General features: G+C 41.5%; 2 protein-coding genes across 2 annotated transcripts in view; one reads left to right on the top strand and one right to left on the bottom strand.

Annotated features, from left to right (window-relative positions):
- Positions 1 to 4,003, bottom strand: part of MSH3 (mutS homolog 3) — a 61,133-nt gene extending 57,130 nt beyond the window's left edge. The window contains exons 1-3 of the mRNA XM_081212552.1: positions 3,695 to 4,003; positions 1,239 to 1,280; positions 181 to 304 (exon numbers count right to left, since the gene is read on the bottom strand). Of these exons, the coding sequence (XP_081068678.1) occupies positions 181 to 304; positions 1,239 to 1,280; positions 3,695 to 3,880 (352 nt within the window). The 5' untranslated portion in view covers positions 3,881 to 4,003. The remainder of the gene's footprint in view (positions 1 to 180; positions 305 to 1,238; positions 1,281 to 3,694) is intronic.
- Positions 4,004 to 4,071: 68 nt separating this feature from the next.
- Positions 4,072 to 23,099, top strand: DHFR (dihydrofolate reductase). Its single transcript, XM_081212548.1, has 6 exons — positions 4,072 to 4,317; positions 5,159 to 5,208; positions 8,916 to 9,021; positions 10,484 to 10,610; positions 21,859 to 21,974; positions 22,566 to 23,099. The coding sequence occupies exons 1-6, from the start codon at positions 4,106 to 4,108 to the stop codon at positions 22,642 to 22,644; spliced, it is 690 nt and encodes a 229-aa protein (XP_081068674.1). The 5' UTR covers positions 4,072 to 4,105; the 3' UTR covers positions 22,645 to 23,099.
- Positions 23,100 to 23,257: the final 158 nt, after the last annotated feature.

Here is a 23,257-nt window from a genome sequence, read left to right on the forward strand (position 1 = left end):
AGTCATGCTGGCCACATGACCCGGGAAAACTGTCTGCAGACAAACGCCGGCTCCCTCGGCCTGTAAAACGAGATGATCGCCACAACCCCAGAGTCGTCTGCGACTGGACTTAACTGTCAGGGGTCCTTTACCTTTAATTCTTGATTTTAATTATTACCAGCTACTTTACTGAAAACTTACCAGTGTTGAGAGTACTCACTCTATTGACCTCTTCTTTTCTTCTACTCTGCAGAAGTTTTGAACATTTGTCCGCATGTTCTTGGTTTCTAACAACTCTTCTCTTTTTCCCATCAGGTTCATGAGTCTGCAAAATGATATTTCAAACAGTTTCAGTCTGTTTGGACTCTGGAATCAGTTTGAAGATAAGTAGAGAACAATCAAAGATTCAGAACAAACTATCATGAAGAGCTCTTTACTGTAATTATTTGAAATTAGACCCACTGAAATCAATGGGTGATATTCAACATTAGTCATACTTATGGAGGTCCACTGAAACTTGATTTCAAAAGTCTGAGTATGACTAATGTTGGATACAACCCAATGTATCTCTACAGTATGACTGGTGAAAGACCCACAAGTCTTTCCCACAAGTCAGATTTTAGTTTTCATTTAAAACAAAGTTTTTACCATTGCTGCTTTTTTCCAAAAGATAGAATGCAGACCAAAACTTTTAAAAGTTGAACATGCAAGGTTTATCAGCGTGCAAGATTTAGCAGGCTGTATCTGACAGTCAGCTGCCAGGACATAACTGGCAGTCCTTTTGCCCTCACCCCCAAATGTCAGTAATTTAGACAAAAGCCTGGGCACAACCACACCCTAGGCCAACCCCAACCTCTCTCACCACCAAAGGAACACAAGTGAACAGCAAAGAACCTGCACAAGCAAGGCTGACACCAAACCCTACATATAGTAAGTAAAATAGAAACATCGCCACCCGACCCCACCCTCACTCATCTTTCCCACCTCCACCTCTTTCCCCCTTTTCTTCCCAATGTCTCAACAAATGAAACTGACTTGTAAAAATGTAACAGGGGGGGGGAATATACGAGAGACATTGCACACACTTTTGTAAATCAAGAAAATATTTAATAATAATAATAATAATAATAATAATAAAGCCTGGGCACAGTTATGAGAGACAGGGTGGTGCAACGGTTAGTATTGGATTAGGACCCGAGAGACCAAGGTTCAAATCCATACCCAGCAATGAAGCTCATTAGTTTATCAGCCTAACCTACCTCACAGGTTTGCTGTAAGAATAAAAGAGGATTCTTGAGCATCTTGGAAAAAAGGAGATATAAACTGTAGTAATAAAATCTCTCTGATAAGACCATAAGGCGAAATGAAAAGTTAGCTAAGATTCTATGCAGTAACCACACAATCCATTATACCCTACACATTTAACTTTGGAGTGCAATGTGTGCCCCAGTATTTATTTACCAACTAAAATATGTTAATCATTAGATTTTTATCTTTCATCGTCATATAAAATGACAGAAATCAATGATACAGTATGAAAATCCAAACTAATTTTACCATACCACTAAAAAGCAAGAAAATTTTAGAATGGGACAGTCTATCCAGAGTGTGATTAGGAGTGAGCCTTAAACTCACATTTACTGCCTCTCACCAGAGGAATGTACTAAATGAACAGTAACATCTGCAGTCTTCCTGAGAGATAGTGGTAAACTGAAGCTTCACTTTTATTGGTTTTATCAAAATATATCTTGCTGTTCCTCCTCAAAGAATGCCCAAGATGCCATAAGAAAATGAAATTAAATAAAATCATGCACAAACTACAATAATTAAAATGACAACTATAAAGACTACAGTGCCTAAATATATCAATCCCCTTTCACAGGCCTGGAGAAATAAAAATGTCTTCAAATTCCACAAGGCTCATATAACAATAATTCCTACAGCATTTTATATTTGCAAAATGTGTTGCAATTTGTCATTCCTATCTTAAAAACACATTTACTTTAATTTAAACCTCACTTAATTCAACAAGAAAATATGCTTATGTTTGCAGTTTTTCTCATTTGTATTCATTCTCAAGAACCCTCTGAAACTGGTTACAAATAAGAGACCTGATGTGCCAAAATCACATAAACCCAAGATAGCCAATGTGGTGACCTCTGGGTTATCTTGAAATACAGCTCACATCAACCTCAATCAGCAGGGTTAATGATCAGGGATTATTGGAATTGTGGTGCAGCAACATACTACTGATTCCAGATCAAGAGAAGTAATACTGTTCTATTCTGCCTTGGTCAGACCACACCTGGAATACTGTGGTGTCCAGTTCTGGGCACCACAATTTAAGAACACTGACAAGCTGGAACATGTGCAGAGGCAGGTGACCAAGATAATCAAAGGTATGGAAACTAAGCCTTATGAGGGATAGTTGAGGGAGTTGGGTATGTTTAGCCTGGAAAAGAGGAGGCTGAAAGGTTATATGATAGCCATCTTCAAATATCTAAAGGGCTGTCACATGAAAGATGGAGCAAGCTGCACTAGAGAGTAGCCTTCACTGCATTTTCTCCTGCACTGGAGGGTAGCCACTCCACAGACTCTCCTTCCTTGGAGTTTTTTACGCACAGGTTAGATGGCCATCTACCATGGATGCTTTAGCTGAGATTCCTGCATTTCAGGGGGTTGGACTAGATGACCCTCTGGGTCCCTTCCGACTCTACAATTCTATGATTCTATCAACAGGGCACATTGGGTAATCCAGACTTAACAGTCACAGGGTTAAAAAGTGTGATGTAAACCTACACTCCCTGTTTTGCATCAGAACAAAAAGCTGGGTTCAAATCCCTGGGGCACTATCAAGTTCATTTGTCCAATCAAACATATACACAGCTTAATACACATAACTTATTAGCTACCAGAAAAAAGTATTTCTTACTGTATGAGTTCCTTAATGGAACATAACAGCCCTGATTGATCAGATCAAAGTTACATTTAGCAGTGGTCAACTAGCTGTTTCTGCCAAGACCACAAACAGGGCTTAAAGGCACACTCAGTGTCTTTTGCTCCCTAGTATTCAGCAGCATACTGCTGGGGAGCCTGGAGGTTTCTTTTAACAATCGTGGCTAAAAGTATTCAATGCAACTGTTAAGTTTCTTTAATCCGTTTGCTGTCAACCAATAAATTTCATTGCATGCTCCCAACTAGCGACAGTTCCCCCATATAGAGCACAGAGGTGAGGGGATACAAAGTAATAAGAACAACACCAGCAGCTATTTTATATGGTGGGGGGGCATACAAATGCATCAAACTCAGCCTTTAACAGGTTGTCGAGGGAAACGATCAACTCTTTTCAATACATTCAGTTAATTTCTTCTAGCTGCCCTCTGAGCAAGTCAAGCTGCATCAGCCTACAAGTCTATCCTCGCGTTTGGCTCGTCAGAGCGCCCAAGGGAGGAATGCAGAGCACCCTGCTCAAAGAACAAGGCTGAGGGGGCACCCTAGTTCTGGAAGTACTGAAGAGGCCCCTGCTCGAACTGCGGCGTCGCGGGGGGCGAAGAAGGGGTCGCTTTTTCCTGCACCGCGAAACAGGATTGAAAGATTAGAAGGCGGGGACGGAGCAGCCGGAGAAAAGAAACGTGCTTTGAGGAGGTTTTACGTCAAGTCAGGCTCAGGCACCCAAACGCCGCCACCCGCTTCCCACCACAGTCAAGGCGCGCACCGTGTGCGGAGCAACCCCTGCAGCCGCCATACAGCCCTCGCTTCTCTCCTCCTCTTCGGCGGCGGCGGCGGCAGCCGAGGAGGAAGCGGTTGCCCGGAGGGATCCCGCCGCCTGGAAGAACTTGCTTAGCACCGGCTGCCCGCGGGCCCCGCCGCTTGGGCCGGGCCTGCTTCGCCCCCGCGGCATCCCGTCCTCGAGACTGGGCACTTGCCCCTCAGCAGCCGTTCGGAGAACCACGCGACCGGCCTCGCGCCGTTCCTCGGCCCCGCCCCTCTCACCGCGCCAAAAAAAGCCTATTGTGGAGATTACAGGAGGGGGCGGTAACCGTTGGATTTCGTCACAGGAGGGGGAAAGGTCGTTGTTTTATTTGAGTCGCGGAGCCTCGTGGGAGGAGGTGTGTCCTCCCTACGCATGCGTAAGGGGTGCAGAGCTTCACCACCCCGCCCCTTCGTTGGACTCGTGGGCTGTTTAATTCCAAAGTCTAACAGATACCGCTTCAATACCGAAGGCAGATTCAGCACAGGCACGGGAGGCATTATGGTTCTCTCATTAAATTCCATTGCTGCTGTATCCCTGAACATGGGCATCGGGAAGAATGGGAATCTTCCTTGGCCCCCGCTCAGGTAAAAATTCTTGTTCGCTTATCTTTTATCCCGCGCTTTTAAAAATGAATACAAATCCCAGCATGCACTGCTGTCTTTACACGACGCGTGATTGTGCTGAGGTCGAGCAAAGCAGGCTGGGAGTTGGTGTCTTTTTTGAAACTATATTATGCTAGTCAAAGGGGCAGTAATTGTAATCTTTTAATTATACATACCTTTTACATACTTATTCAGCCTCTCCTCCCTCCAACCCCCGGATATTTTTATGGCACCCTTCAGGACAGAAAACCCTTTCCAAGGCTGCCGGTGGAAATGCTATAAAAATCAGTGTAAAAAATATAAAACATACCAAACGCCTAACAATATATAATTTTAAAAACTAAAGCAGCAGCATAGAACCAGCTCCGATCCAGGCCAGCAACCCATCAAAAATATAGCATAAAACATAAGCGGCGACCGTCTGAGTATACAACCCAACTTCATTAAAAATAGATAGAGATAAAAACAAGTATTGGCAGCACATAATATCTGCAAGTCTGGATTGGTACACATTTTGCTTTAGTGAGCAATTTTAGGCTTACTATGGAAATCTCTTACGCACTCCCATCACATTCATTCTCACCGTGTATCAGGGAATCTTGATCCCAGTGCCTTATAGAAACAGTAATGGTGGCTCAACGGCATGCACAAATAAATAAACAGATAACCCAAATAGGGGTGTGTGAAATCAAACCAATCCACAGTTGTATGAGCTACAAAGTTAGGGTTTAACAAAAGAACTGCTGAAGTCTTGAGGTTAGGAATAAATATAGCTATTGCAAGGATGACATGATTACAACATTGTTCATTTGTTTTTGAACAGGAATGAGTTTAAGTATTTTCAGAAAATGACAGTGACACCTACACAAGAAGGTAATGTTAGTTAACTTTCCATGGGTCCTGTTTTGTTTGTTTCAACCACGAGCTCTCATCTATATACTTTGGGAAATGAGTGACTTTGGTCCAGATTAATTTTTTATTCTGGTGAAAGGACCTTCAAATCTAAGCATATTTCAAAATTTTAAACAAATGAGGTTCGTGATCCTAATGCTAGTTATCATGCCATGTCTACAAGTTGCTGAGGAAGAGAGGTGTCGTGTGTCTTAGTGTATGGCAGTGCTTAGTGATGTGAGAATATTCTCCACAAATTGTAAATTCTGTGTCGTCTACACAGCTGCTTTAAATGTACACACCTCATTAATCAAGGAGGAGCTAAGATGGCGGCGCAAGCACTTGCAGCGTCTCGGCACTCCGAAGACCGGTATTCAGTGTTTTGTGTTTTATTTTTATCTGTGAATTTATTGCTGCTATGGACTGTGAATACTCAGGCACAAGTAATTTATAGTCGTCAAGAGCTCTTAAGTATCGGCAGAGGGGAAGGTTGCAGCCAGGAGGTCTCAACCTATAACATTCCAGCTGAGCTTATCAGAGAGCCTCCATATCTTGCACATTCTTGGGATACTCCCCTTGCTCTCCTTGCCAGAAAGAAAAGGAAACGGAGAGGGCGCAAGCAGAAGAGGGGTTGCAGGGCTGGACTACGAGTGAGGCTAGGTAAAAATCCCCACAAGCCTGCATTGCCAAGTCTCCTTGTATCAAATGTGAGATCCTTACCCAACAAGGTAGAGGAGTTGGAACTTATTACCTCTCGGCAGAAAAGTATCCGGGACTGCTGTGTTATGGTCCTTCTAGAGACGTGGCTGGATCCCTCCTTTCCACAGGGGCTTCTGCAGCTGGAAGGATGCTCAGTAATTAGAGCGGATAGAACCGCCGAATCCGGGAAGAGCAGAGGAGGAGGAATTTGCGTTTATATAAATAACAACTGGAGCTCGGACATTAAACAAATGGACACGCATTGCTCTCCTGACTTGGAGTACCTAGTGGTGAAGTGCCGCCCCTTTTACTTGCCACGTGAGTTTAATGTTGTTATAATAACAGCGGTGTATATACCTCCCGATGCAAACACTACTACAGCTATGGGCCACCTGCTAACTGCTATTAGCAGACAGCAGCGGGCCCACCCGGATGGAGCACTTGTGGTTGCTGGTGATTTCAACCGAGCCGATTTAAGGACTGTGCTCCCTAAGTTCCACCAGTATGTTGATTGTCCCACTAGGGGGGGAAATACCTTGGACCGAGTATATAGTAACATCATGCATGGATACAAGACCAAGCCCCTGCCCAATTTGGGGCAGTCAGACCACATATCTTTACTTATGATACCATCATATAGACCTCTCGTACGCAGAATCAGACCATCAACTAGAGAGATACGAGTGTGGCCAGTAGGTGCATCTGAGCAACTCCAAGATTGCTTTCGGAGCACCGAGTGGTCGCTTTTTGTGGAGAATAATGTGGACACATATGCTTCAACAGTACTGTTCTATGTTAAAAGCTGCATTGATGTTGTCACTACCACCAAACAAATACGGGTGTTCCCTAACAACAAGCCCTGGCTAAACAGGGATGTGTATCTTCTGTTAAAGGCAAGGAATGCTGCTTTTCACTCTGGTGATGCGCAACAGTATAGAGAAGCCAGAGCCAAATTGAAAAAGGGCATTAGGAACGCCAAAGCTATGTACTGCCAGAGGATCGAAAAACATTTTGAGATCTCCGACCCTCGTCGAGTATGGCAAGGCTTGCGACAAATTACAGGGCAAAATATTAAAAACGAATTGGCTAGCAGCAGTGCGCACCTGGCTGATCAACTGAATCAATTTTTTAGCCGCTTTGAGGAGGGAACTGGAACTACCGTCACTACAGCATTGGCCACCAGCACATCATCAGAAACTACTACTGATAGACAACCATTTTTATTACAGACCTGTGACGTACAACGTGCCTTTCGGAGCATTAACATTAGGAAGGCAGCTGGACCAGATGGAATCATGGGACGGGTTATTAGGGACTGCGCTGCAGAATTAGCTGGCATATTTACGGACATCTTTAACCTATCCCTGGTGCAGGGTTTTGTCCCTACCTGCCTGAAGACATCGATTATAGTGCCAGTCCCCAAGCAGTCAGTGGTGGTATCTCTCAATGATTATAGACCAATAGCCCTAACATCTGTCGTTATGAAATGTTTTGAGAGACTGGTGCTAGATCATATTAAGGCTGGTCTTCCATCCACTTTAGACCCGTTCCAGTTTGCATACAGAAGAAACAGATCTACTGATGATGCTATTTCCATCGCTGTCCATACTGTATTGAGTCATCTAGAACGACAGGGAACCTACGCAAGGCTGTTGTTTGTGGACTACAGTTCTGCCTTCAATACAATTCTGCCAGACAGGTTATTTCTTAAAATGACCAATTTGGGTATACATCAGAAGATCTGTCTGTGGGTAAGGAATTTCCTGACTGATAGGCCGCAGACAGTGAGAATGGGACCTTACTATTCTTCTACTCTAGTATTAAGCACAGGAGTCCCTCAGGGATGTGTGCTAAGTCCCTTTCTCTATTCCCTGTACACATTTGATTGCACCCCACTGTATAAGTCCAACACAATCATCAAATTTGCGGATGATACAACAGTGGTGGGGCTCATCAGTGAGAACGATGAGACTGCTTATAGGAAAGAAGTACAGGGGTTAATTCAATGGTGTAAAGAAAATAATCTTATGCTTAACACCAAAAAAACCAAAGAACTCATAATTGACTTTAGGAGAAAGAAAAGTGTATTTTTACCATTGCACATAAATGGCGAGGAAGTGGAGAGGGTTGGTAGTTTTAAATACCTGGGCATTTATATCTCGGAGGACCTCTCATGGACTGTAAATATTAATATGGTTGTGAGGAAGGTGCAGGGGAGGTTGTATTTCCTGAGAATGCTCAGGGGACTGAATCTATCCCAGCACCTACTTCTGTCCTATTATCATAGTACCATTGAGAGTGTCTTAACCTATAGTATATTATCGTGGTATGGGAGCAGCTCTGAAACGGATAAAAAAGCTTTACAGAGAACAATTAAAATTGCCCAGAATGTTATTGGGCTCCGACTACCAACCCTGGATGAGATCTTCACGTCTCGCATTTTGAAGAAGTCATATAATATCCTGAGAGATCCCACCCATCCTGCTCACAACTTCTTTGAACTATTGCCTTCGGGCAGAAGATATAGGACAATGAAAACACGAACCACACGCCTTCTGAATAGTTTCTATCCAAGAGCTCTGATTGCACTAAATAATGATCTCAGGGCCAGTTGCAAGGTTTAGCAAGCAGAGAGTAGGAAGGAATGAGATAGGTTTTAGGTTATGTTTTAGGTTTTAGGTTATGTTATGCCTTAATAGGTCATGTTATATTCTGGATTATGTTATGTTTTATAGATTATGTCTGAATAGGATGAGAGTGTCGGAGATACGTGCAAATGTATATGTGAACCCGGTCTTTGGGTGGGTGTTTGATTTTCGTTGTTGTGTATACTGTGTATATACGGACAATGACAATAAAATTTATCTATCTAAGATTATTCTCCAAAAGATTATTGTGGTGCTACTGCTTAAATAGACGTTGCATGGCCATACCACCTCCACCAGATGTCGCTAGATAATAACATCAAGTATGTTCTTTATATTTTACAGGAAAACAAAATGTAGTGATAATGGGTAAAAGGACTTGGTTCTCCATTCCTGAGAAGAATCGCCCTTTAAAAGGCAGAATTAATATAGTACTCAGCAAGGAACTGGTGTAAGTACCCTTTTTTTTTTTTTGAAAAATTGGAAGAGGATATAAAATCATTTACTGAATTTAACTGGCTCAGTGGGATTAGTTTTAAAAGTTTCTGTGTTAGCAATAGTACCTTTTAAAACTAATCCCCTGTTCAGTGCTAAAAATGCCTATTCTGTAGAAAGTGTTTTCTATGTGCTCTTTAAAACCTGGGGGCTATGTCAGGACACATTTTTTGTTCTATATCTTTAATTCCTGCATGGTTACTAGTATTTTGGCTCCAAATTTACAATTTGTCCCAAATATAGTTTCTATTTTAGATCCCACATTTCCTCCACAGAGCTCAGGGTGATTAGAAATTGTTCTCCCCCATTTTTGCCCTGACAGCAACCCTATGAAGTCAGTTAGACTGAAGGATGGTGACTGTTCCAGGGTCACCCAGTGAGTTTGATAGCTAAGTGGGGACTTGAACCTGGATCTCCCTAGTCCTATTCCAACACTAACCACTACCCCATGGTCAATGAAGCAGAAACATGGTAGAGATAAATGCTTGTAGTTCACAGCTGAGATTATTGCAATATTGTCATTTTTATACTTGGATGCATAGATGCACAAACATACACACATATGAAACATGCATATATCTATAGACATTACTATTTTTGTAGTTGCCTGTAATGTTCAACTGTAACTTGAGAGATATTATGCTGAGAAACAGCATGTGCATGCTTACGAAAATGTGATAGGAATACTCAAGGATGGATATATGCATGTATGTATGTGAACTGTAGCATATCACTTGATTTCTAAAATTGTAGAAATATCTCAAGGACAACAAAAGCAAACTATCTCTGGTATAGCTAATATCGGTAATTTATTTTCATTTCCTGTATTATTTATTTATTGAATTTATATACCGCCCTATACCCGGGGGTCTCAGGGTGGTTCACAGAATAATGTCTTGTTCAAACTGTAGGCTTAACAGTTTATGAGGATGTAGTTTTACCTTCTCTCAGAAGTGGTTTTACACTGTAATTCTAATTGTATACAGTGGTACCTCAGGTTACATACACTTCAGGTTACATATGCTTCAGGAAGCACCCTGTGATTGATGTGTTATTGGGAGAGCAAGAGCAGTATGTTCCAAATGATACACATTTATCAGTAAGTATCAGTAAATACACATTTATCAGTAAGAGAGCCAGTGTGGTGTAGTGGTTAAGAGCGGTAGTCACGTAATCTGGGAAACCGGGTTCGTGTCTCCGCTCCTCCACATGCAGCTGCTGGGTGACCTTGGGCCAGTCACACTTCTGTGAAGTCTCTCAGCCCCACTCACCTCACAGAGTGTTTGTTGTGGGGGAGGAAGGGAAAGGAGAATGTTAGCCGCTTTGAGACTCCTGAAGGGGAGTGAAAGGCGGGATATCAAATCCAAACTCTTCTTCTTCTTCTTCTTCTATTAAGCAGTGACATTTGTTTGTTCTAGGAAAATTCCTGAAGGAGCCCATTACCTGGCCAAAAGTCTAGATCAGGCATTAGATCTTCTGGAATCACCAGAGTTGGCAAGTAAAATAGACATGATTTGGATAGTTGGAGGCACTTCAGTTTATAAGGTATGGGTCAAACGCAAGATTAATATTCTAAATAATGTAATATAATAATCAAAGATGGACAATGCCTACTTTTAGCATGGCCTTTTCGCATCCTGACAATTTTCAAATCATTGAAGTAGACGGTACATTTAAAACAGTTTCCATAGTGGGCTTTTCTCCAAATGTAGCTGTACTTTTCATTTAACAAATTAACATTCATTTTAGAAAATTATTAATTCTATTCAAAAGAATTGCAAAGTGATATACTAAACAGAAATTTAATACAATATATTAACAATCAAGTATAAATCTAAGAAAATACATACTGTTCGACCAACAGTACTTACCATAGTGGCTGGTACAAAATGCCAGCCAGTCACATTGTACAGCAGTGCAAGATAAAAACTTACACAGCCTCAGAATTCAGATAAATATAATATCCTACCCTACCTCCCGCCTGGGGTGCACAGTCCCTCCCTCCCCATCTCACACCAGTGGGAAGGGAGCAGCTAGGTGCAATCCACCAAGAAACAATACAGTTTTTGCTTATTTATTTTAATGGTCCTTAGATGGGATTTTCCAGCAAGCCACATTAAAATAAATGCAGGTTAAACAAGTACAATCCTTTGTGAATTGTTAAAAAGAAGGGTGCAGATTTTCACCACATTTTTTACCTTCCCAGTTTCTACTGATATTTTTTATATAAAATATATACATATGTTATCCTGGTTACTACAGTGAAGCTTTTTTGTGCTTTTGGCCTCTGTAACCTCCTAATATGGACATTTAGTGTTTTATTATTATGCATTTTAGTTTGTTTATTGTATAACATTCATTTTCAATGGATGTTGTGAACTGACTTGAATAATTCTGAGAACCTGAAATACATTTTAAAATAACCTGCCTCCTACTGGAGTATAATGTTTATCTTCCATTTAGAAGAAAACGCCAATTGAGAACTGAACAGTCAAAATGCATGCTTCACAAAGCTGCTTTTGTAGTGTTCCAAAAATGTATACTTCAGTTAATAATTTATATTCTTCATATCTAACCTAGTTAAGTTTTATGCCTTCTGCTTCACTTCCTGTTACTTAAAAGAGAGCAGTGCTATTCAGCATTGCAACTCTCAGGCATTAATTGTTTGTTTTTTATTATTGTTCCCTGCGTCCTGTTGTTCGTGTGGTGGGTTAACTTCATAGCCACAGGCTGTCTTGCCCAAGAGAGTATGCTACTCTACTAGTCAATGTGACATTTTTATGTAAATTCTGTCTATAACTTCAAGTTCTAGTAATAAAGCCACTTCCTGATAGCCTGCAAGGAAAAAGTAAAGTGGTTCTAGAGAAAGCTTTATTTTTGAGCTAACATTATGGTTTTAATGAGATGGACTAAATTAACATGAACACCAATAAAGTGTTTTAGTGCATTTATCAGAGATGTAGTATGCTGAATGATAAGAGTTTCTAAAAGACTACTATTATTTTATGAACAGGTGTGTGGGTAGAAAATTATCTATGGGTACTGAATATCTGCTGGTAATTGAAATGAATCATTTTATTTTATGTAATCCATTAGTTGCATGAATTTGCTTTTGAAAGCTTTGTTTTTGACATTACTGTGTTACATGTTTTAATGTAACAGCTTTTGCAACACATCATTAGGCAAAGTCAGTGTTGGGGGCAGTGGGGTATAGAACTTTACCAATTAAAGGTTAAAGGGACCCCTCACTGTTAGGTCCAGTCGTGGACGACTCTGGGGTTGTGGCGCTCATCTCGCTTTACTTGGCTGAAGGAGCCGACGTACAGCTTCCAGGTCATGTGGCCAGCATGACTAAGCCGCTTCTGGAGAACCAAAGCAGTGCACGGAAATGCCGTTTACCTTCCCGCCGGAGTGGTACCTATTTATCTACTTGCACTTCGACATGCTTTAGAACAGGTTGGCAGGAGCTGGGACCGAGCAACGGGAGCTCACCCCGACATGGGGGTTCGAACCTCTGACCTTCTGATCGCCAAGCCCTAGGCTCTGTGGTTTGGTTTAATTTGTAACCTCACCCAATCCAAAGAACTCTGGCCATACAAGTTTGGGATGAAAGTATATACATTAAAATTGCAACTTTATCCTAGTCAGTTCAAAATGTCATTTTACTTCTAGGTAAGTACGAAAATCCATGACAAGTATCATACTGTTGGACTTGGATTGAGGAGTTGAAATTTCCACATACCTCTGGAAGCACTCTGAAGCGGCAGGAGAATGTCTGTCTCAAACCCCTTGGAAGAATGATGGGGTTAGAATTGTGATTAATAATAAATATGTTCCTTTATATCACTAAAAGGGGCAGGGTGGGGCAGAATTTAGTGTTTGCAGACATTCTCAGTGGTGTTTCAAATATACATGTTTTCACTGCCTCGAAACGTAACCCCTGGGTATATGCGGGGTGGCCTGCACATAACTGGGCAGAAAGTGAAAAGGGTGCTTCATAGTTGCAACATGTGGGTGAGGAGGAAGATGCAGGAGGTTACAGGATGGTGGGGTTGTGTACAAGCGGGGGCATGGGAACGTGAAGACCAAGTTCATAGTTGCCTAGGGTGGGAAGGGAAAGTTATAAAGGGCTAATGGGAGGGGGTGGGAGCAGGGTGAGCACGCACACGTAGTGAATTACATACACTTAATACAGCTACATGGTGATTGTACAGAAATACCTTTAATTAAGAAGGCACGTAGGGTGATATCAAACGTAAGTGTGCTGATTTTGATGGGTCTTCTCTGAGGATGACTAACATTGACTCTTGCCCATTGTACATAGCTTTCTGACAATGTTTGGATCCTCTTCCAAACACATTCCTTTCTCATGTGTTAAATATTGTCATAAAGCTTTCTGCTAGGGTTCCAAATGGGGACACGGGTGGCACTGTGGGTTAAACCACAGAGCCTAGGACTTGTCGATCAGAAGGTCGGCGGTTCAAATCACCGCAACGGGGTGAGCTCCCGTTGCTCGGTCCCTGCTCCTGCCAACCTAGCAGTTCGAAAGCACGTCAAACTGCAAGTACAGTGGTGCCTCGCAAGACGAAAAGAATCCGTTCTGTGATTCTCTTCGTCTAGCGGTTTTTTTGTCTTGCGAAGCAAGCCCATTGACGGATTAGAGGATTAGCGCTATTAGCGGCTTTTAGCGGCTTATCAGCTTATCGGATCAGCTGATAAGCGGCTTAGCGGCTTAGAAAAAGGGGGGAGGGGAAAAAACCCGCAGGAACTCGCAAGACATTTTCGTCTTGCGAAGCAAGCCCATAGGAGATTCGTTTTGCGAAGCACCTCCAAAACGGAAAACTCTTTTGCCTAGCGAGTTTTCCGTCTTGCGAGGCATTCGTCTTGCGGGGCACCACTGTAGTTAAATAGATACCACTCCGGCGGGAAGGTAAACGGTGTTTCCATGCACTGCTCTGGTTTGCCAGAAGCGGCTTAGTCATGCTGGCCACATGACCCGGAAGCTGTACGCCAGCTCCCTCGGCCAATAAAGCGAGATGAGCACCGCAACCTCAGAGTCGGACATGACTGGACCTAATGGTCAGGGGTCCCTTTACCTTTACCTTATGGGTTCCAAGAGTGTTGCCTGGGGCATAATGAACTCTTTGGAACAAAACTTGGCATTACAGCTACATCACAGGAGATGTGATAATGCGGATAATACAAAGTGCTATTCATTCTGCATGTCTTAATTCTTCTATTTTACTCAACAAGGTGGCAGTATCAAAGAAGAGCACTAGCTAAAGATTTTCATAAGTGCTTCTATTTCATACCTACAGGGGGGAAAACAAATGCTGGATCCTCAATGATGAATATGATTTGTCCTAGTCTTTCCTCTTTCCTGCTGCTTGTACTGTTCCTTCAAACAGACCACATAGGGCCAAACTATTCATGTGATGCTAAGTATGTCGTTAGAAGGCCCCTTAAAGTGCATTAAAAAACAACAACAGCAGGCATGGGAGTTCGATTTTCATTGCACTGCAACATGAAAAGAGGTTTAACCCTTTCTATTTTCCAGCAATCCTTCTGAAATACACACTCAATATTAATCTGAGCAGGGGGAAGGTTCTCATTACTGTTGATGGGAGCCTTTTTCTGAAGCGAATAGCAATGCTTTGGAGTTGCTATTTTTGTCAGGACTGTGCAGGGAAATAAACCTCCCCTCCTTGGATACCGTGGTCCTAATAAAACTGGGAACTGTGTTGTTTGTTGAAACATATTGATGTACAGTGGTATCTCTGGTTACGAACGGGATCCGTTCTGGAGGCCTGGCCGTATCCTGAAAATTTCGTAACCGGAGGACCGCTTCTGCGCATGCATGAGCGGCAAACCCACTTCCGGGTTTGCCGCGTTCGCAACCCAAAGATTACGTTACCCGAAGATAATTCTTCATGATACTGTAATTCTTCGTGATACATTGAGGATCACACATAGTTTGCCCCTTAGAGAGGAACTGGTATAGTGTATGTAGCATGAAGTTTCATATACAACAGTCTACTGGTGTATGGGCTAAGAACATGGTAGAGTCAATACTAGTAGTGCAAACTTGCAAGATCAGAGTTACAGACCATGATTGAAATATGATACCTGTGTGCTACCTGTTGTAGCCGAGTTGGGAATGTGCTCTCGCCCTCATGTGCTTGCAGGCTTCCCAAAGGCATCTTGTTGGCTACTGTGAAAACAGGGTGCTGCACTAGCAGGGCTCATTTTCTGTTTGTTCTGGCAACAACTGTAATCCACCTCACTGATAAATTTTATATAGCCACCACAGATTTTATACAGACGTGCAAATGGCACTGAGTTAAATGTGCCTGTTGTTTGGTAGATTTAAATATATTTTCTGAGCCATGATTCATAAACAGTTTTCGTGGCAAACAATGTGCCAGTCGAGGCTGTTTTATACACGAATGGACAGTGTCACCTGAATGCTTTTTGATTAAAGCATTGTGTAAAGAATTACTCATTTGGCAAAAGGACAGGAGGGGATGTTAAGCTTATCAGTCACTGAACAATGGAAAATGACAGCCCTTTGCTGTACACTCTCATAAAATACTTTGCTCCATATTTAATGTCAGAGTGTTTAAAAGAACATATTTTATTCTGTTGTATTTAGCACGGCTTCCAGCTTTTTCCAATTACTTTCCTTGCATTAATTAAGAACCATTTATTTGTGCTTTATTACTGTAGCAAATATCTGTTTAAAAGATAAACTGTCTCTTTAATAGAATACTTCCCAACAAAAGCAGTCAGCATATTCACTGATTTGCTAAAAATGCTACTCTGTAAGCTTCACATTGAATAGATGCCCAGAGCCAGAATGTCGGGGGAGTGAGAGTACGACATAGTATGTTGTACAAAACAGCAAAGATCTAAAGATAGGTAGTCCAATATGTTTTGTATGATTTCATTTATGAAATCATTTTAATAATAAAAGTTTGATTTTAATAAAATAAATGCCAAGTACTTATCAGTAATACCACGTACCGGAACTCTGGGGGAAGTAGCTTTATATATTATTACTGGGTAATTTGGTAGACCAATACTTGAATGTTTTTCCTTTTTTCTGTAGGCTAAAAAATTACCAATACTTTTGTGTGTGTGTGTGTGTATGTGAAAAAAATACAGGGAAGAAGTCTGGTATGTCCTTGACCCTAACAGCCCATACCTCACTCTTGAGAGTTATTGCAATAGTTTAATAATCCCTTTTTCCCCCTAAAAGGATTCATTAAAAAGTTTGTTTAAGATGTTGTGATGCTGGTGCGTGCACACACACACATTGTGCTAGGATAGTAAGTGAATCTACATTGGGGAAGTAGACAAACCCTTGGAACTAGGCAAGCAAGAGGGAAGAAAGCAGGAGGAAGCGCACCTTTCACTTCTTGTTTGCCAGTCATTCTGAGACTGGAACATTCCTATTTACTCAGGTTTACTTGAGAGGGTTTGTGTGATGAAGACCTTTGAAATTAATTAACTTGAGTAAGTTAGGTCCACTTAATTCAATAGGTCTACTCTGAGTAAAATGAAGTTGAGTACCACCCTGAGTCTGCCTTTAAAAGATTGTTTTATTGCATGCACTCCACTTCTGCGTTCACGTTAACATAAAAGGCTATGCTCTATGTTACCCCTACCAACAGAAGTTCAGCTGGTGGGTATATGAGAAGGTCATAGCACCTCGACTTTGGGATGCCTTTTCTAAAGAGGTCCACCATGCTCCATCATTACCTGTTTTTTAAGCCAATTGTTGAAAAAAAGGCTGTTCTAGGGTCTCTTCAGCTATACGAAAATTTCGATACAGTACAAACTTATGCATGCTTACTCAAAAGTAAGTCTCACTGTGTTCATTGGAGTTTATTTTACTATAGTAAGCATGTTTTGAATTGAAATTATGATAATCATTTATTGAATTGTTAGTTTGCATTTTTGTTTAACTTCTATTTTAGAGACTAGTTGCTTTGAGGGCCATTGGTAGAGGTGTGTAGTAACCACAAGATTTGGCTTAGACTCCAGTTTGGTGCTTTGGAAACATACAGATTTGGTTCAGACTGCTTCAGAGCCTGCCCAGTTCACCTCTGATCTGAATCCAAATCCCAGTTTGGGGAAAACAAAGTTGTGTGCCTCCCTAGTGCTTATAGTGGAGAAAACAACAAACGGCTATAGCTTTTCTTTTTGACAAAACTGAATGAAATTAGCAGGCATAGCAGGCTCTTTTGGGTCTCAGCTCCTGCCAACGTAGCAGTTCAAAAGCATGCCAGTGCAAGTAGATAAATAGGTACTGCTGCAGCAGGAAGGTAAATGGCGTTTCCGTGCACTCTTGTTTCCGTCACGGTGTTCCATTGCACCAGAAGTGGTTTAGTTATGCTGGCCACATGACTCAGAAAGCTGTCTCTGGACAAAAGTCGGCTCCCTCAGCCTGAAAAGCAAGATGAGTGCTGCAACCTCATAGTTACCTTTGACTGGGCTTAACCGTCCAAGGGTCCTTTACCTTTATACAGTACTGCTCTGCTTAATTGAGTGTGCTAATCTACACTATGCTTGCAAGCAATTGCCAGTTCAGTAGTGCTGATGATGGAGGCTGCTGCATCAACACGGAGGGCAGAATGGTTCTAGTATCATGGAAATATCACAAATGGTGGCAGTGCAGCCACATCAGGACTGTAGTACATGATCTGACACTTTCTAGAAGCAGTGTCATGCAGGAGATGTTCAGGCCTTTTACACAGTTCTAATATAGAAAACAAATGTGAAATTATTTATCCAAAATTAGCAATCAACTCTTATTCATATAAAAGAAACATGCTGATTTGACATCTTGGAAAATTATAAAATGGGGGACGGGTGGAAGAAAGGTTAGAGCATGACTCATTGATGGAGTCATAAGTCACTTAAATCCCGGTCTTCTGTATTTTAAGTGGCTTTTTAGAAGTGCTTGCTAAGATTGAAGTGGGAGGATTTGAACTTCTGCTCTGAATAAGAGGTGTGGGGGTGGGGACTCGGTTGAAAGAAATGTAGCAACGTCTTAACTATATTTGAGTTGATGCCAACTGACAATGTGACTTTAAAAAAACCAACATTTATAAGATGCAGTGGAATCTTTTTCCTTCCTTTTGTGTACAAGAGCTGTGTGAGATTAGTAGTTGAACATTGCCCACTGTCCTGTGTCAGTAGATGTAAGTATGTGGGATTCACTGTGGGGTTTTCTCTTTCTCCCCTCATTTTGTTAAGCTGCAAGTGCTTAGCAAGAGAAGATTTGGCACTGCAAGAATGGAAGGATTAATTCAAGAGCTAATCCTTAGTGGTTTCTTAGTATTTCCTTTTCCTTGAAATTTGTTTTATATAATCAGCAGAATGAATCCTCTCTGAAAACTCTGCAGTATGTACACAGAGGATTCTAAAGCAAACACTAGTATTAGATTCCATATGAAACTTTTTTTTTAGCAGGATACAATGCAGTTTGGAAGTTACTTTCCACATGTGGCAGCAACTTCATTGCTTAATTTGCAAGAAATTTCTCCTTTCCCAAAATGGTGGACTTTTTGTTGCAGAATTTACACGGAAATAGAAGTACTGGTACATATGCCCAAGGTGGGTAGGGGAAGACATAAAAGTGAACAAAGTAAACTAATGTGAAATTTACTTTTGTAAATTTGAAAAACTCACTCATAACCTTTGTACCTTCCACCCAGACAACCAAAAAGCATTATCAGAATTCAAGGGCATATTGTAGCCTGGCAAAAACACATGGGCTGTGAAACAGGGCCAGTGAAGGGTGTGTCCTGGTGAGAGTTTTGAAGGCCAGCTAAAGAAGCCTGGAGGCCCCTGGCCCAGATTTTCCCCATCAGTGATGTAGCCCCAAGTACCGTATTTTTCGCTCTATAACACGCACCCGACCATAACACGCATGTAGTTTTTAGAGGAGGAAAACAAGAAAAAAAATATTCTAAACAAAACAGTGGATGTATGATTTTTGTGGTTCATGCTGTGGCCACAGACATGTGATCTGACGGTGAGTTTGGGGTAGCCCAATGAAAAAATCCTGTGGATCCATGCTTTGTGGGTGCGTGATTTTTTTGGTGCAAGCTGCAGCCATGGACATGCTATGTGATCTGCTGGTGAATTTGGGGTGACCCGTGTAAGCGGCTCCTCTCCTCTCCCGCTTTGCTCCTTTAAAGCAAGCAGGCTCTCTGTCCCTCTCTCCTCCCCACTCAGCGGCTCTTCTCCCGCTTTGCTGTTTCAAAGCGAGCCACGGAGGAGGGAAGGAAGGGGAACCATGGATCCTCTGTTCACGACTGCAGCAGATCCCCCCGCCATCCGTAGGCATTCGCTCCATAACACACACAGACATTTCCCCTTTCTAGGAGGAAAAAAGTGAGTGTTATGGTGCAAAAAATACGGTACTTTAAAATCTGTTTCTGGTTTTGATCATGCCTTTGTCTTGATTTGGTCGTAGTGGTGAATACATTGCAAAAGTTGGTAGCAGGCAATGGGGACAGAGAGGATTACAATCAATGGATAGTATAATTTTATTCCTGTGCACTCCTTATAAAGAAATGAAATAAAAAATTGGCTTTTCTTGGTCATTAAATGCCAAAAGAATTCTATCTTGCTGATGTGTTCTCCTTTTTACCTGAAAGTATTCAAACTGAACCAGTTGCTTTATAAATTTGTGGCCTCAGCAACTGCTGACTTAAATTGTTGGATTAGATCTGCATGAACAGACGTTTGTCAAAGCAACAGTTACCAACTCAATGTTAAGTGAATCATCTTTAGAAGATTAAGTGTTCTGTGGGAGAAAAGTGGAAAGAGAATTCTTTATGTTGAAATCTTTATGTTGATAACCATATAGCTGTAGCTGGTTGTGTACTTTTCATAAGCAGGCCTGGGGGCGGTTTCCTGCATCTGTAAATTAAAGAAAGAGGCTGCACTTATCAGAATGCACAATATTTCAAAACTGATTGCTTCTCCTTATGTGTCCTTTAAAAAAATAATCAAATGGCTGCCACATTCCAGGCTAAATTAATACAGTTATGCATGGCTGTGTTCAGATGTCACTCTAAACTATGGTTTGGCATAACCTAACCTCCTCCCACACTCTCAGTCCTCCCTTCTCCTCTCAGATGTCTGAGAGGAGGAATTTAGAAGCTTTTGTATCAACTTTAGGTTGACCACTGTTTATTGTCTTATGTGGAATTGTGGTTAATCTTAAGTATGGTTAAGTTTAATAAGCCAACTTCAGAAACCGTGTTTTAAACATGGCTTATTTGAAACTAACCATAATTAAAATTAACTACATTCTGTCAGGTTTAGAAGGCACAACAAGCTATGGATAATCAAAGCAGAAGGAAAATATATCAAACTTCTCTTCCTGAGTGTTCAGGTGGAAAGTAGGTGGAGTGCAGAAGCCCAGGAAAAGGCTATGTTTATTCATGTCTTGCTAAACTATAGTTTAGCATGATGTCCAAATGTAGCCAATATATTGTATTTTTTATTTTATTTTATTGAAAAAGCTTGGCCTCATAAAAATTTTAATCCCTACATAAATCTTTTTATCTTCTTGGGTCAAATTATCTTTGTGTGACATATGTTTCTATAGATGTGTTTATGAGGAATGGTTTTGGATTTATTTGCAAGTTGTGAAAATTGTCTGCTACTTCATATCTGCTTTATATCTGTGGTCTGGAAATAAACAACAGGAGTGGTTGTGATAATTTTCCTGCCCTGCAGTTATTGTATTCACAGGGATTCTTGTAGTGTCCTTTCAAGTGGATAATGCTCTGAGTTTTGTTTTCAGACCTAATTTCTATGTTAACATGATGTAAAGGAAAACCACAAGTGGGTTCAGTTCTTTTTAAAAAAAAAATCCAGCAGAGGACACAGAAACACAACCATAATTACCACAGTCATCAATGAGAGGAGGAGACCATTGAAAAGAATGCCCTGTGTGAGAGCGCGGGGGGGGGGGGGGGAGACAGACCATCCTTGTAAGAGGCAGGCTACATGTTAAGTGTTGGGAAACTCTTGGCATTAACTATATGAATGGGTCGAGGATCTGAGGAAATATTCTGCTACTCCCATGTTTAACAGAATTGATTTTTTGCTCCTTTTGGTTTCCCAAAACTCCAATATTTCTAAAGATGTTTACAGTTTTCAGTAAATGTCTTACTGTCTAGGGTTGCCATATGTCTGGGATTTCCTGGACATGTCCTTTTGAGGGGGGCCAGAGCACCCATCCAGGCAGATTTCTGCATTTTTCATGGGTTGTCTGGGTTTGGGGGTTTAATTTATTATCATTATAATTTTAATTTTAATTATTTGTGGGGCACATGCATACTCAGAAGGCTTTGTGCCCTGGAACAGGAAGCACTGCATCAGGCAGCCTAGCATGGCCTTTCCAGGGCTGTGCTAAACCCTGAATTGCTCCCAGTGGCCAGCAGGCCTTGCACGGAGATGGGGGGGGGTGTTCTCCAGAATATGGCAGCCCTATTACGATACGATATCTTTATCGTCATTGTCCCATACAGAACAATGAAATTGAAAAATCTACATAAGACATTCAAAAACCCCTAAAAATCTGAAACCCCATTTTAAAATACAATATACTCCTATAGGGACTCCTTATACTGCGTTTAAAACCAATTTACTCTCTGTAAATTCATTGGTGATATATTATTAAAGTTGCCTGTAAAAAATTAAGTTCCTGCCCAGTATTGGCTAATTAAGAAAACACATATTCACTTATTTTATCTGGCTTTTTAAGGCAGCAATGGACAAGCCAGTTCATCAACGATTGTTTGTGACCAGAATCCTGCATTACTTTGAAAGCGATACATTCTTTCCAGAAATTGATTTAGAAAAATACAGGCTTCTACCTAGGTAAGTATTTTATGAACAGTAATCTCTCATTTTCATCTGAAGCTTTACTATTAGTGGCATAACAAAATATTTCCCAAGTTAAAGGTACCCCTACCCGTACGGGCCAGTCGTGTCCGACTCTAGGGTTGTGCGCCCATCTCACTTAAGAGGCCGGGGGCCAGCACTGTCCAGAGACACTTCCGGGTCACGTGGCCAGCGTGACGAAGCTGCTCTGGCGAGCCAGCAGCAGCGCAGCACACGGAAACACCGTTTACCTTCCCACTATAAAGCAGTACCTATTTATCTACTTGCACTTAAGGGTGCTTTCAAACTGCTAGGTGGGCAGGAGCTGGGACCGAACGACAGGAGCTCACCCCGCCGCGGGGATTTGAACCGCCGACCATGCAAGTCCTAGGCGCTGAGGTTTTACCCACAGCGCCACCCGCATCCCATATTTCCGAAGTTAATTTATGCTAATTCAAAACATGAAAAGAAATATTAGAACCAACAATATGTGAAGGACAAAATAACCTCTTCATGTTTCTTTCAGCCTAGTCAAATATGTAATTATTCTTTTTATCAAACTACAAGCAATGCTTTCTCTCTACATAGTTTCCCAGGTGTCCCTGCTGATATTCAAGAAGAGAATGGCATTCAGTACAAATTTGAAGTGTATGAAAAGAGCATCTAAACTTCACCTGATGTGACAACTCTTTGCTCAAAACAAGCTTCTTAATTTAATCCATTTTGCAGAATAGACGCTCCCCTCCCTCATGTGCTCTCCATGTTGCTTCCCCCTGACAACTGCAGATGCTGAGAATCAGACAGAGGGAGCACCAGGCTCTCCTTTGCCCTCCCAGAGACCAAAATTACATGGGAGTAAGCTCCACTGAAATAAATGTCTCTTTCATGTAGTATTCATCTCTGGCTCACTCTCTTCAGGCTAATGCAAGTTCTGTTGGTGGAGAGGCTTCCTCACAACAAGCACAATACAGTGTAGAAACTACAATAAAAAGTTGTCTCTTGTGTATGTGAGACTTCCATAAGTCCACTGAAAAATGCATTCCATGTTTATGGCTGACAGACTAAATCATGGGTTTGTTTTTGTTGTTGTTTCATAAATAAAAAGGTGTATTTTGAATTTCATCTTCTTGTATGAATACTCTCTTGGACTACAACTCCCATCAGCCCCCAACCAGCCACTGGTCAATGCATAAATTTTAGTTTCCAGCCATTAACTCACATTAAATTTCAATTTTCTGGCAATGGCTCAAACTTTAGGTCTCATCAATTTCATGCTTAAA

The sequence above is a fragment of the Podarcis bocagei genome, assembly GCF_964188305.1.
Source record: "Podarcis bocagei genome assembly, chromosome: 11".
Taxonomy (NCBI): domain Eukaryota; kingdom Metazoa; phylum Chordata; class Lepidosauria; order Squamata; family Lacertidae; genus Podarcis; species Podarcis bocagei.

Coding starts and splice junctions, on each gene's coding strand:
- DHFR (XM_081212548.1), top strand. CDS start 4,106: ATGCGTAAGGGGTGCAGAGCTTCACCACCCCGCCCCTTCGTTGGACTC. Junction 4,318..5,158: donor CTTCCTTGGCCCCCGCTCAG/GTAAAAATTCTT, acceptor GTTTTTGAACAG/GAATGAGTTTAAGTATTTTC. Junction 10,611..21,858: donor GAGGCACTTCAGTTTATAAG/GTATGGGTCAAA, acceptor TGGCTTTTTAAG/GCAGCAATGGACAAGCCAGT.